Here is a 14,805-nt window from a genome sequence, read left to right as displayed (position 1 = left end):
TCTTCTTAAGAAACTGATTTCAGAGCCTACAACTTCAAAAAATTAAGCCTGTAAAACAGGAAAATGCATTTATACAAAACCAGTTGTAATAGTGTAGGAATTATCCCGTCTTCTTCCCTGTCTATTAACAGTTGAGAGATTGCCTCCATAATCCATGCAGTTTAGGAGAGCTCAGTCCTTCTTTCTTCAGATAGTATCTCACTTCCAAGCAGCATATTCATGATTGCATCATCACGTGCACCGTGGCAAGTACGAGACAGGAAAGCAAAACAAGTTACAGAAATGCAGCGCTCATCCTGCTGTTCCAACCGCGCAAGGCTGCCATCTGCAGCATGCACCGAGTCAGGTTTTGAACAGAAACAACTACTTTTTTTTTTTATAAATAAAAAAAGTTTATTAAATCATTTAGACTTGAAAGAAGTCACAATAATTAATGCACTCAATTATAGCAAGTGCATTCTGTACACCACCAACCCAAATGGATTGATTCTGTATTTTATAAATAAAAAATAACATATTTACAATGAGAAATAAAAGCATGGCATTAGGCAGTTAAATTAGCAGATTACACAAATGCTACCAGTCGATTTTTTAAAAAGTACAAATCTACAAGATTACATACGACACGTATGACTTCATTAGGTTTAAATTTTCAGAATCACAACATTTTCGTACATAATTTTTACTATGGCTCTTCCAACCACTGCCTATAAAACCCCCTTTTTTAATAGCAAAAAGCTCCTTTTCCTTCTCTACAGGTTTATCTGTATAAAATGCATTCCCTAAGATCTACTATAGTGCAGAAGTATGAAATGATTTCCTCTAATGACTGGCTATGGAGAGTGACAGTATGTACAACTGTGGTACTTTTTTGCTTTAAAAATAGTGCAGATTCCCAGTTTACCCACCAGGGACAAAAATGGAGTCATAGTTCATTTCAAAATCATCTTCATTTCACCAAAGAGCAAGTGATCCAGATAGATACTCACTAGGCTTAGAGACTGTAATTTGCTCTATAAAAATACAGTATTTTAATTCTATTTACATGTTACAGATCTCTCACTTACCCAGCAAGCTGACATTTACAAGCTTCAAAAAAAACCCAATAAACCCCCAAAAAATGATAATGGAGCACAACATTGGTAAGCACAGTAGCTAGACCCATCCGCCTAGGAGAGTTAAGGTAAGAAAAATGGAATGTGAAAAGTGTGGTTACTGGCTTTTGTTGGCTGTCAAAGTAAGCGAAAACCTGTCCAATAACATCTTACACATTAAACATGGCAAAAAAACTTTAAGTAAACTATTTCCACGATAGACATTCTGCATCATAGGATCCTTCTGCTGAACAATCCCTGTAAAACTTGCCGAGTGGAAGAAGTGATCCTGAGGATAATTATTTGCTTGGTTGTCTTGAATGCTTATTTCCTGATAAACTCATTGTCCGTGACCTCTGCCTAAGCACTGGTTTTGGTGGGAGTTCCAAGTCTTCAAATACAGGATTTTCTATGATTGCTGCAGCCTCTGGTCTTTCAGTGGGACTTGGAGAGAGCATGTCCTTCACCATGGTGTACTAAAAGAAAACATGACGTGCTACATGAACCAAGTCATAAATGGTTTCTTATTTAATGTTCTGACTTCAATTGTGGCTGTATGAACAAGTGGAAAATGTCCCCAATTGCTTTCTGATTAATTTGGGTATTAGTGCTTTGGCACAGTAGTTAGAAGTGCATTAAACATTTGAAAATGTATCACTCTGCATCTGTTAAACTGTCTTTACTGTCAAGGGCTACAATCAATTTGGCAAATCAAATCTGACCCAAGATTCAATAGCGTTATAAAACCTTTACATTATTTGCAATCAAAAGAATTTAAAAACACATGAAATATAATGTATGAATAATTTTTAGCTTCATGTTTAAGCCACCATGTTTTAAGCCACACAGTAATTTTTCACAGTGAATTAGAGGTTTTCCTTTAAATATACAGGTAGTTTGAATATTTGTCTCAAATTTAATCAGAATTACAGTGTCCTGCTCCAGCTGAGCACAGCATCACATTCCCCTGTGCAGCCTGCAGCTCCAAAGCAAGAAAGCCTAGTTTCATTTAGCTGCTAGTCTGAAGCTACCGTGAAAACCTGAAAGCGTCTCAGCTTTTTATTGGAGAGGTTTTGTACACCACCTCCTCTTTATCTGCAACCGTATCACTTTAAAGATCTGACTAATAAGAACACAGCACAATTTGTTCATATGGCCTCCCACTTCAGAGATCCAGTTCCTAGAGCGAGATCCCATACAGCCATGGTGCTACCTACAGTCTCCCCTTTACCTGTCTAGAACTCTGCACTTTCTCTTTGTGCATATGGATTTGTTGCAAGAAATCATGTCATGATGCATGTGAAATGAATGACACCAAGTGACAAAGGGAACCCAGGTAATATCGTGTAGTTACTGGAGGTAAACTGTGTGACAAAAATATCAGCGTCCATGTTACTGTAATGTTACAGCTTTAAAATGTAGTAAGAAGTACATGGATAGAGAAATGTGTCTTAACATGAAAGGTTTTTCTTTTTTTCCATTTTTACTTGCAAAACAATTGGAAAGCAAAGAAAAAAGCTACAATGATTAAAGACAAAGCTACTATAAATAGCATCAGACATACTTACCTCTTGTGCATATTTCTGAGTGAACAATGGTGGAAACTTCAAATTTCTAACATCACTTAAGGTCTGCAAAAATATTAAGAAAAAATGTAACTTTTCCAAAATACCATTCCTCAATAGTATTACTCTATGATTCTTCAAAAATATGCAAACTGTGCAAACAAATCAGCCTGATGGAAAAAAAAAACTTGGTTTAAAGTCTTGTTTTAGTGGTTAAAAATCACAACATACTTAAATGGTCAAGTTGCTGCTTCCCTAGGTATACAGCCTGCAACAGGAATCATGTTACAAGAATTCTGATCTCTGCAGGTTTAAATCAGCCAGATACACAAACTTGTACTTTCCCACTTTGGCTCAACAAAGTCAACAAATCTGTGCACCACCCATAATCCCCAAGATCACCTATACCACTATTAAGACACATGAAATGACTGGCTCTGTCTTAACAACGTAAGCACTAGTCTTTATTTAACGGTTATGGACTAACGAGCAGATTTATCAGCAGTTTCGAAAGCAGTTCATGTTGCATATTTCTGTGTCCTTACAAGGTAGCTGGTCAGTCTTTCTTCCACAACAAGCACATTGGCTCCATCTAGTGTCAGTAATTTTCCCATGTTCAGGCAACACAATTATTTGCAGCAGGCTACCTTATGAATTTAAGTTCTGTAATTGCCAGCAACCCATGACCCACTTTAGCGTGTTTTTAGCGCAGAAGGGCAATATTTAGCACTTAATTTCTTTTAGGAAGGATGTCCTTTTGTAAAAGTTTGAGCACAAAATATAAGAATTCTAAAGTTAAAACAAAATTCAATTCACTATTACCCCACTGAAAGTATAAACTTACCAGTTAATAGTGATGGGCAACAGTCAAACTCCTGTTCAAGAGAACTGAGTTTTATGACAAGAAAACGCTTCAAAAAATTGTTCTCCTTCTCTACCAGTTCAGTCTGCATTTAGTGATCTGTTTTCAAACATCTAATTTGGAAATAAATTGCACTGCCATAGACTAACTGCTAACAGCTTGAGACAGAGGCAGGTCTCATGCTCCACCTCTGGGGATTTTTCCAGCCTTCTGTCACAGTCTTAGAATTTGCTGGGCTACCTGGTCAGGCAGAGCATGTTTTGCTTCAGCAAGCAGTGCTAATGCTTGGCTGATGCCAATGAAAACTTCAGCATAACAACTCGGAAACAACTACTAAAGTAGCTAAACTCCAGAACTTGACAATAAAGGGCTGAGGGTTTCTTTTTGATTTTATCAAGGAGTGGAATGACTGAAAATCATGGGAAGTTAGGGCACTCTTTTACCCTCTTATGAAGTAAAGCATCAGAGTTTGATGCAATTTAGGATTCACTCCCATTACTTGCTTTGCTTTTATACTCAGGACAGAAGCTGGAAGGGCAAAGCTTGTAGTCACTGCTGCAGGAGATCCTGAGAATCCAGGATAGCTCTTTATCGGGTATGTGTCTCAGTAAAACTGATTTTATTTAGGGAAATTGAAACTGGTTCCAGTGCAAGGGGCCCAAATTAAGCACTGTCATTCCTCCTCTAGACTACGCTCTTTTCTACCATGAAAAGCCAGAGCATTTTAAGCAAGAGAATGCAACACCAGCATAAATGAAGCATTTGGTCAGACTTCATTCATGGTGTGGTTCAAGCTGCTTCTTACATCTCTGCTAAAAACAATCCATCTTCACATGAGAATTTAAACACCCCAAGCACATATAAATGATAAATACAGGTTATAATGACTCTTTCTTTCCTGCATAGGTCACTGGTCACCATATACAAGAGGAAAAACCTCTCTGGCTGTAGCCCCTGATCTCTATGAACTTGCTCCTGAGCAAGATGGATCTCAAATGCATTTTATCAACAAGGAAGAGTTATTATACACCATCAAACGTCCCAAATTTACAGGTGATGCAATGGAAGTCATCCATTACCAGGAAGATTGTGCTTGAAGCTGAGTGAGGTTCACAGTAAGACTTACTATAGGAAAAGGAACAGCAATTTTTCACTAAGTGCTTTGGCTGAAAAAGCACTGCAGATGCAAACGAAGGAAGAAATGATAAAAATGCACAGCATGGTTCCAAATCTTGAATGAAAAACAAGCTGGTAGGCTTAAAGTCACAAGCTATATTTGTTGCTTGAGTTCTTGGATATCCTAGTTCAATAGTTTCCCTTACTTGGCTTGACAACAGAGGAGCTTTGTAAAGAAATTAAGGCCTCAATTCAACTGCAAACATTAGGAAGACTGCCATTTATTTTCAGTGTTTCAGGGGGTCTGTACAAGGCTGATAAAGAAGTTGTGCTCCTAATTGCAAGGCTTTTTCAAAACTAAGAACCACCTCTTGCAAGTGTTTCACCAAGCGAATAGCTATTTTAAACAAATGATCAAACTGAGGATAGTCCAATACCATACATACCCTGACCCTCTCCATCTGTGTGCTGAAAGGGTAAAGCAGCTCAAAGAGAATCAGTCCCAAAGAAAAAATATCCACTTTGTGCGAATAGGTGTTCCCACAGATCTGAAAATTCAAAACTAGGGTTAGGTCAATCAAGCTACTCACCCTATGTAATTATGTACAATTTAAACAACCCCCTTTCAAGTCAACATATGGAAGTGATTATCCCTGTGCAGAGCTAAAAACTACAGGACAGGCACATTGGCAAACTTCATCAAATGAGCATGGGTGAGCAAGGTCCTGATCATCAGCTCCTCTTTGCAGACCCAATTGTAATGTAAAATGTTTCAACTTACTTAAACCTCCTGCACAATAGTGTGTCCTTGCTCAATTAACTTGAATATTATACAGTTATCTTTCTACTACGTTAAAAACAAGATAAATGAATGCATCTAAGTAAAAATAATTAGCCACTTTTTTGCTATAATAAATACTTATATATTAAAATACTCATTTTGGAATTCTATTTAGCTTAAAACTCTACTTTGATGAGAAAGAATTTAAGTAACTGGATTGTAACAATTTACTAGAAAGAGTGCCTCGTCTTTGAGCTCCCAGGAATTCAGGTGTCTTCCAGGCACTGCCAGATATAGCTTTAGAGCAGAGAGCACAAACCTGTTCTGGGCTCATGTAGAGTTTGGTTCCTACTTGTCCTGTGTGCCTGGCATAAGCTGGCATTGGGGTAAGTACTGATTCTTCCTCCTCATCTTGGTCCATAGCAGTCACCAGTCCAAAATCCCCAACCTTTACTACGTCATCCATTGTGAAAAATATATTGGAAGGCTAAGAAAACAAATAGGTGAAAAGAAAAAAAAAATGTAAGTAATAAACAAGTGTCTGTGTTTCAGAAGATACAACACTTTGCTCTAATTCAGATAAGCCATGCTGTCAAGGCTAGAAATGCTCATTAAACATCAGGTTAGCAGAACCAGCTAAGAATCTTAGCTATTCAGGAAAAAGGAATTACTCCTGCATTGAATAGTCTCCCTTCCTGAAACTCAGACTGCTCATTTCTTGTCCTCCAGTAGAGGTTTACTAACACTACATAGGTCTGCTGAGTAACATGCACAAAAGTCAACAGCTGTGGGGAACAGCACAGATAAGTTATCCAACTCTCCATCACATGGCAAATTCACACCGGATGCTGGAGTTCTGACTCTCAGTCTTTTTTATTCTGAGTGCTGAACTCGTTCGCCATATTATTAACCAGTACCTAGCACGTCATCTTAGTGTTAAATTACAGACACATGGGAAGCCTGGGAACAAACTCTGCTTTTCAGTTGCTACTGTGCAGTTTAACTGTGGGAATAGCTGTTTACATAACAGAATTAAAAATTTATTTTTGATAGAAGCTTAAAAACTTTGCAATTCACAGGAGCAGCAACAGTGATGATCTGGCTTAACTCTCCTTTAGCCTGTTTGCCAGGTACCACTATCCATGGCTTAACCTACTGATAAAGGAGACTGGAATTGAGATGCCCCCTTGCTAATGGTACATATCTCAGATGGTTTCTCAAGAGACTTGCATTGTGGCTGATAGAATAGCACATGCCAAATAAATTATTATTTCTTTGAAACATGACTGCTCCACCTCAGTTACAAATAAAGACAGACACGCAGTTTTGGGGGAAGAACAGACTGATCCTGCAAGGGGCAAGAAGCAGCAAGATTGTGTATGGGGAAAGGGCCGAGGCGTGGTAAAGAGCCAGGTGGTGCTGGGCAAGCTCCCGTCAGAGCTCCTGGACCTTCAAGGCTGGGCAAACGTGGTCCATGCTTTGTTGACATAAACCTTGGAACAGGAGGAGGCAGACAGATACAGAGCAATATTTTTCCACAAGATTAAAGGACTACACAGCTGACCTATTTCAAAGTCCATCTTGACTTCCTCAGTTAAAGACAAACCCACTCAGTGCACGACAGAAACAAGACAGATAAAAGGCTTCTTGGGTTTTTTTTAGGTAACGGACAGCTCCGAGATAAGCACTACAGAAATAGTTATATCTAACTTGTTAGTTTCACAGTGCCCACATCCTGCCTCTAAAACTGCCTTCTGAGCCAGGTCTTATCTCCCGCTATATTTTCCTGTAATGAATGTCATGCCCTTCGGAGTCACAGCTCATTTAGTGCACGCAAGCTACTACCCTGTAAACCCATAGTGTCTCCAGGCTCTCTCTGAAGCATTTATACGGCACCCACCCTCTGACTGCACACCCACATTGTCAAAAATCTTTGTATCACAATTTTAATGCTCGAGGCACAAACGTGTCCATCAGGGATTTGTATCCCATTGCCTTGATCTCCATTGCCCTCCTCCTCCAACCAACACACAAGAAGTCAACAAGATCTGTCTTGCTTCACGGAGCAAAATTTTTAACAGAAAGTGTTATTTCTTGTACTTCTCTGGCTGAAAACAGATTGTCTCTGAATGGGCTGGCATATAGTTTCTACAAATTAAGGAGAATGGACTCTCTGCTATCACAAACTGCCAGCAAAAATAAGCCCTCAAGACCGCATTTGGAAAGAGGAAGTCTAAGGCAGATGCACACACTTTTGATTTAAATTGGAAGAATACAATGACCCTCTAGTTTAGTTACCTCACCACCTGCACAAAGAAATTTCTCTCCAGATTCTTCAAGCAGAATAAGAATTCCCATTTTTTTCCACAGATATGAATAAGCTACTCACACATCTGGAAGACTACTGTTTAATTCAATTAGTGCTGCAAAATGTATCTAAGACTGTTCTTGCAGTTCTATGAAACTCATAATTTCTTTTGAGCTGTCAAGCATAATCGATGGCTTATCCTGGGAATAACAATAAATTCACTTGACAGACTTCTGTTACTGTACTTCATTTTCTTCAAAAGAATTTGAACTGTGACCTATTCACTTGCCTACCTAAATTCCTGCCATCTTCTCATTACGGTATCTCTGATTAGTAGGAGCCTAATTAATGCATCTCAATGTGCACTGTTAATTTAAATATTTAAAAGATCTTCTTGAATCTTTTAATATGCATGCATACAAATTTATTTTTTGTAGGTCAATGAGTTTTTGTTGGTGCCAATGGGAGCAAGAACTGGCCTCTGCTACCAGCTAGCTCTGCCTCTAGCAAAGACAAAACAGCTCTGCAGGTTATTTGCTTATTAGTGCTGGGACAAACTTAGGGTTGCATGACCAATCTCTTGGACAAATTACAAAATTAGGTGAGATCTGTTCCAAGGAGCTTCTGAAAACTATAGAAAATAATTAAATATACTGGCTGTTTGTTTTGACCAAATTAACACATAACAGACAAATAAGCTTCCAGGATCCAAGAATAACCTCTGTACACGCATGGGAAGTTTTCTGAAGCAGAAAGTTGTTCGTTCAGGGAGAACCTTTCCAAGTTGTTTATACGAGGTAAACAAAATCTCTCATTCAGATTGCTGCCAACATTGAACTTTCAGGGTATTCCAACAAAACGCTATACAACTGCCAATTAAGACTAATACAGCTTTACGTGAACATCTATGTAAGCTTTACTGAACAGTGATCTCAGTAAAGACTGCAGCGAGTTACAACTGACAGTATTGTTAAGAAAGGTTATTAATTAACAAGTCTCACAACATATTAGTATAGGGATTTAATTACTTTTCTGGTCAGTTTCTCAAGCACTAAAGATTTTTCAGATAACTGGTTCAAGGTAATTGCTTAATGCTGATGGGGAAAGAAAATACTTGGATGGGTTCCTGAGTTTTTCTAACTTTGACATACCCTTTCAGTATTACTGAATTTGAATCCCCTTTTACTGCCACATCTGACATGGCATTTTTTTCTTTTGTTTCTACTGATACCAAATGATTACTGTCTGAGAAGCTACAACAATGGTTATAATCATTTCAGTATTTACTCCACTGAGGTAGGTATTAATGCCTCCTCAAATAAGCAAAGAGAAACAGGAACCACCTCTCCACCATTTGGCAACAGCAATCCATTTCTCAGAGCTTACAATAATAACACTAACTTCAGCTGGGCTCTTTAATTAAATTCTGGTATTTCGTAACACATACTGACACTTCCAATACTAAAAGTTCCAGCAAGATTAGGCACTAATGTAGGATCAGAAGCAAAATGAAAGAAGAGGTACAAAAAGTTACTCCTGACTTCAGTTACATTAAATGACAGAGGTAAAAACCACCTTTCCCGGTCTTAACTGGCTGGATGTTATCAGATGTTAAATAGATCATGCTGCATTATGATAGCCAGCATTGTCTCAGAACTCAACTCCAGGACAGTTTACATTTCAATCCTAGAGCAGCAATACTTAATTTTTACTTTCTCTAACCAGAAGTAACACTGCTACTCTCGGGCAGTATTGTTATAGAAAGAAGGAAAATACCAGAATTACGTATTTTTCCAACATTTAGGTATTTTCCAACAATTAGGTATTTATCCAACATTTAGGTTGGAAAAAGACCTTTAAAATCGAGTCCAACTGTAAACCTAACACTACCAATTATCTGCTTCACTTGAAATGGTAGAACAGGATCCAAAATAGCTTTCTTTGCCACATAGCTCAGCAATGAACAACCCCGTATAAAGAACCTGAATTAAAAATGCCATCAAATAAATGCAGCTGATCTGTGCCAGGTACAAGAAGTCTTACTGCAAGAAAGACTTTAATTGCAATAATGAATGATTAATGTTTATTTCCTGAAGCACTGCACCTCCAGATTATTTTGCAGACGTTAACTCAGCTTTTGTAACACCCATGCTGAGGTCACTGGTAAGAGTCAACTATTTTAGCAGGATTTGTCTCCAATGCCATATTACTCCCACATACAAAAAAATTTACCTGTATCCACACACTCATGATCTGTCAGTTTAAAGCAGAACTTGACACTGAGCTAAACAGCCTGGCACTGCTGTATTAGGAACAGTCAAATTTGGAATTGCTGATGCTCAGGTTTGTAATGCAGTGGAGGGACAGCTACCCTGTGATGCCATTTGAGCCTGTCCATGTGTTTCAGGAATTTCACAGCACCAGAGACTTTTGTATGATATTGTAGGCACAGATAATTCAAGCTATGATAGCTCCAAAGATAATCTCACAGTACTAAACCAGCAAACGTTTGCCCATAGGGCACAGCCAGTGAGATAACCAGTTACAACCAGAATTTGGAAAGTTCAGGCATTCGGTGACAATCATGCCAATAAATAAAAACCACCCCGACCTGTTTCCTACAGTAACCTATGAATACAAACCTTGAGATCCCTGTGCATTAATCCTTTGCTATGCAGAAAGTCAACCGCTTCAGCTATCTGCAGAAATATCTGCAGACAATCTGTCCTTTCCCTCTCCTCTATCATGCATCTTCTGCTCATCCAGTCTTTAAGGTTTTCTTTCCGGCAGAGCTGCATCTGGATGTAAAGATACACCTTTGGAGAGGTGGGCTTGACTTTCTCTGTAATATTTTTAGAAAGGTCCAGGCTTAAACTTGTTGGCCTTGGTGGAGAAACAGAGAGGGGACTTCCTGAAGCAGATTTCTTGTTATTGGATTCCTTTGTACTTTTTGCCTTATCCTCAGAAAGACTTTCATCATGTGAGACATCAATTTTATCTTCCTTACTAGAAGCATTCCCACAACCAGAATCCTCAAACACAATAGAAGAGGAGGTCCCTTCCCTCAGGTGTACAACAGGAACAGCTGAAGAACAAATTTCCAAGGAGTGACCCAGCTCATTATTGTTGATAGTACTGTCTTCTACATCACAGCCTGTAAGGACACTGTCCTGAAGGTTCAGTAGTGGATCTTCTGACTGGTGTAAGTCCCTGTTGTCCGTGGCAGAAAATTCCAGAGGAGAAAACTGGCTTCCAGATGAATCGGACTGACCACAGGGTATTCCCACGGACCCTATCCTCTCTGATGAAGTGGCAATAACTTCGATGTGCTCCTTTGTAGAAAATGGCTCTGTTCTGATCTTAAATGATGGGACGTCCATCGGACTGGGAGAACTGAGTGGCCAATCAGTGCTAGAAAAACAAAACTGAGAGATCAATACTGCAGAACGTCATTCCACTAGAAATGCATTTTCAGAAGCCCAGGTTTAAACAACTGCTAACTCTGAGAACTGTGTCATACCATAACAGTAAATAACTACCCAAGTGTGGGAATCACTAATAACCCGGATTTAGCATCTGTTTTTCTTAGCGAGCATAATGTTTTCTCATTGAGAAAAGAGTGTTGATACAGGAAAATTTAGCAAGCTCTAGTGCCTGGATTCCCAATGTGCAATCAGAGTCATCTTCAGCTTGAAAAAATTCAGTCCTTTAGAACATGCATTGCAATGACTATTTAAAGTGCCTTGGAAGAATTACAGCTGTGAAATGTTAATTTGGTGCCTGAAATATAAAGGTCGCTATATTCTAAAAATTGTTAGACTTGTTACGATGTTATTAAGAGACCACTAAATAGCCTTGTATTAGGCCTCATTCATTAAATGGTAACATACACCCAGTTTTTCCTTTCTCTTAACATCCTCTAACTCCTTTATCTAAATATTCCATTTTTAACCTACTTCTACCAAGTTTTATAAATTGCCACTCTGATTATGCCTCACAGATTTATGCTGAAATAAATTCATCGAAACATTGGAGTACTGAATCAGATCCATCAAAAGAGTACTGAATCAGATCCATCCTGTTCAATATCTTCATCAATGACATTGACAGTGAGAGCGAGTGCACCCTCAGCAAGTTTGCAGATGACACCAAGCTGCGTGGTGCAGCTGACATGCCAGAAGGATGGGATGTCATCCAGAGGGACCTGGACAAGCTGGAGGAGTGGGCCTATGTGAACCTTGTGAGGTTCAACAAGGCCAAGTGCAGGGTCCTGCACCTGGGTCGGGGCAATCCTCGGTTTCAATACAGGCTGGGGGATGATGCGATCGACAGCAGCCCTGCGGAAAAGGACTTGGGGGTACTGATGGACAAAAAGCTGGACATGAGCCAACAATGTGCACTGGCAGCCCAGAAGGCCAACCGTATCCTGGGCTGCATCAAAAGCAGCGTGGCCAGCAGGTTGAGGGAGGTGATTCTGCCCCTCTGCTCTGCTCTGGTGAGACCCCACCTGGAGCACTGCATCCAGCTCTGGAGTCCTTAGTGCAGGAAAGACATGGACCTGTTGGAGCAGGTCCAGAGGAGGGCCAAGAAAATGATCCGAGGGCTGGAGCACCTCTCCTATGAGGATAGGCTGAGAGAGTTGGGGTTGATCAGCCTGGAGAAGAGAAGGCTGCAGGGAGACCTTATAGCAGCCTTCCAGTACTTAAAGGGGGCCTATAGGAAAGACGGGGACAGACTTTTTAGCAAGGCCTCTTGTGACAGGACAAGGAGCAATGGTTTTGAACTAAGGGAGGGCAGATTTAGACTGGATTTAAGGAAGAAATATTTTACAATGAGGGTGGTGAGGCACTGGCACAGGTTTCCCAGAGAGGTAGTGGAGGCCCCATCCCTGGAAACATTCAAGGTCAGGTTGGATGGGGCTCTGAGCAACCTGATCTAGTTGAAGATGTCCCTGCTCTTGCAGGGGGGTTGGACTAGATGACCTGTAAAGGTCCCTTCCAATCCAAAGCATTCTATGATTCTATGAAACCAAAACACCAAAGAGAAGGAAAGCAGTGGAAAGGAACAAAGACGACAGAGGTGCCATTGTTTACAATCGAATCACAGTAGCAATGCTCCAACCTTCTAACCACCCAAAGATTAATTTAACATCTATAATTGAATAACTACAAGATGTTTCCTAAGCTGAAAGAAGGACCTTAACACAACAGAGGACCCAAAAATCGAGAGACGCTATGCACAAGTGTGATATATTTGTATCTTGTTCAATCGAAAAGTTGACAGGCTAAGTTAATAACCATCTCTTTCCTACGTAGTCTCTCCATCTTCCTGGATCATCTACCAGTTCTCCAGTTCTGTTGATGTACAACCTCTAATTCGATTGTTAAAAAAACCCCTCGAGTTACCTTTCGTCTTTCAACCACTGTTCATCCATCTTTTCCTGCCACCTCTCAGGTGGAGCTTCCAGCCATGCGTTGAAATACCGAACAATACCTGGATGCTCAAGTTTAGCTAACGCCTTGACTTCCCGCATCACCTTTTCGCGAGCCAGCTCCCTAGGATTTGGGGTGAGGAAAAGAAAAACAGAGACATGGTCACATAAAGTAACAACATAGCACAGAAATTTCTGCAAAGGAATTTAATCAAAGATAGCCCAGTATAAACCAGGCCAGTAGTATTGCTCTTCACACCAAAAGACAGATATGTCTTAAATCCCCCAGAGTAACTCCTTTAGGTTAGAAGTGTGGGGGAGCAGTATGTGCTCATAACAGCTAAGTATTTAGTCATCCTTTTTCAAATAATTACAGGCAGCAAAACTGAGAGGAAAAGGTGCATCTTGCTCTCGACTGTTTACAAGGATCGAAAAAAGACCACTAAACAGCAATATTCTACAGGGATGTAGAAGACACTGACACAAAAGAAGACAGACAATAATACCTCAGTATTTCTTTTTTAACTGGCATAAAGACTATCTCCGTTCTATGGACAGGAAAGCAGGTAGCCTGCTATCTTACTGAAGTAAATGATCTCTCTTCATAAGACCGTAACTGGACCAAATGAAGTCAGATGGTTTTATTTAATGGCTTTGAATATGCTTGGAAAATAAGAATTCAGGCTACCTTAAATTTCTGAACAAAACCTTTAATCTTAAATAGTCACGCTTATTTAACACATTAAAAAAAAAGTAATTCTAGATTTCATAGCTTTACCCCCTCCCTCTACTGGCCTGCCTGTTGCTGTTCTAACTTGAGATTTCCAGCAGCAGTGTCTCCCATCTCCCACTAAAAGGAAGTGCTGCAAGCTCTGTGTAGGGTAATTCAGCAGCATGGCTTGACCACCTATGACTGAAAGAAAAGGTAGGGGTTGTGGGACCAGAAAATAAAACAAATGGACAAATGGAGTCAGAAAAGCTGGTGATGGAGAGAGAAAAGAAAGAGAAGGTGGAGTAGGAAAGGTAAGGAGAGGAAGGAGAGAAGCAAATTAACAGCGCTACAAATAACTGCTCCTGTTATCAAAGGCTCTATTCATCAAGGAAATCAAAGGAGTTCCCATGTAGCCACAGCATCCTCACAAGGGTCCTGCTATGCAAGTATTTTAGCCAAGCAGGTCACCCTTCTGCTGTGATGACATATGCCAAATTCTCGATGCCAAAACTAAGTCAGCCCCCCATTAAAAAGTTCGTCATTCATCCTAATGTAATATCTGGGAAATCAGTTCAGGAACAGATGGTTCAGTGTAGGACGGGATCCCACCATTCATTCATTACTTCTTCTATATCTCAACAAACTCATTCATTACCTGTTAGGTAAACGGATCCTTTTGATAGCATAGTTGCAGTCGTCCACTTTATTTCTGGCTTCAAAAACTACTCCAAAACCTCCACGACCCAGACACTGAATTGGTTCAAAATCTGTCAGATATCTGCGATAAGGGTGAGAGGAAGGGACAGAAGAATGGAGGGAGGATAGAGGAGAAAAATGCATTAGTTTAGATAGAAAAATAAAGTCATTTATGGCTAAGAGTGAAATATTTCTGTACAGGCAAAACATGCTGAACGACTTGAAGCATTTCTTATCTTT

At 39.8% G+C, this 14,805-nt stretch overlaps 1 protein-coding gene across 1 annotated transcript in view; it reads right to left on the bottom strand.

The window, feature by feature from the left end:
• Positions 1–392: 392 nt before the first annotated feature.
• EIF2AK3 (eukaryotic translation initiation factor 2 alpha kinase 3) overlaps positions 393–14,805 on the bottom strand; it is a 45,803-nt gene continuing 31,390 nt past the window's right edge. The window contains exons 11-17 of the mRNA XM_075499506.1: positions 14,525–14,647; positions 13,132–13,281; positions 10,369–11,137; positions 5,738–5,905; positions 5,084–5,185; positions 2,663–2,725; positions 393–1,570 (exon numbers count right to left, since the gene is read on the bottom strand). Of these exons, the coding sequence (XP_075355621.1) occupies positions 1,394–1,570; positions 2,663–2,725; positions 5,084–5,185; positions 5,738–5,905; positions 10,369–11,137; positions 13,132–13,281; positions 14,525–14,647 (1,552 nt within the window). The 3' untranslated portion in view covers positions 393–1,393. The remainder of the gene's footprint in view (positions 1,571–2,662; positions 2,726–5,083; positions 5,186–5,737; positions 5,906–10,368; positions 11,138–13,131; positions 13,282–14,524; positions 14,648–14,805) is intronic.

This window comes from Mycteria americana, chromosome 4 (genome assembly GCF_035582795.1).
Source record: "Mycteria americana isolate JAX WOST 10 ecotype Jacksonville Zoo and Gardens chromosome 4, USCA_MyAme_1.0, whole genome shotgun sequence".
NCBI lineage: Eukaryota > Metazoa > Chordata > Aves > Ciconiiformes > Ciconiidae > Mycteria > Mycteria americana.
Note: the sequence above shows the minus strand (reverse complement) of the source record. Positions and strands in the feature narration are given on the sequence as shown.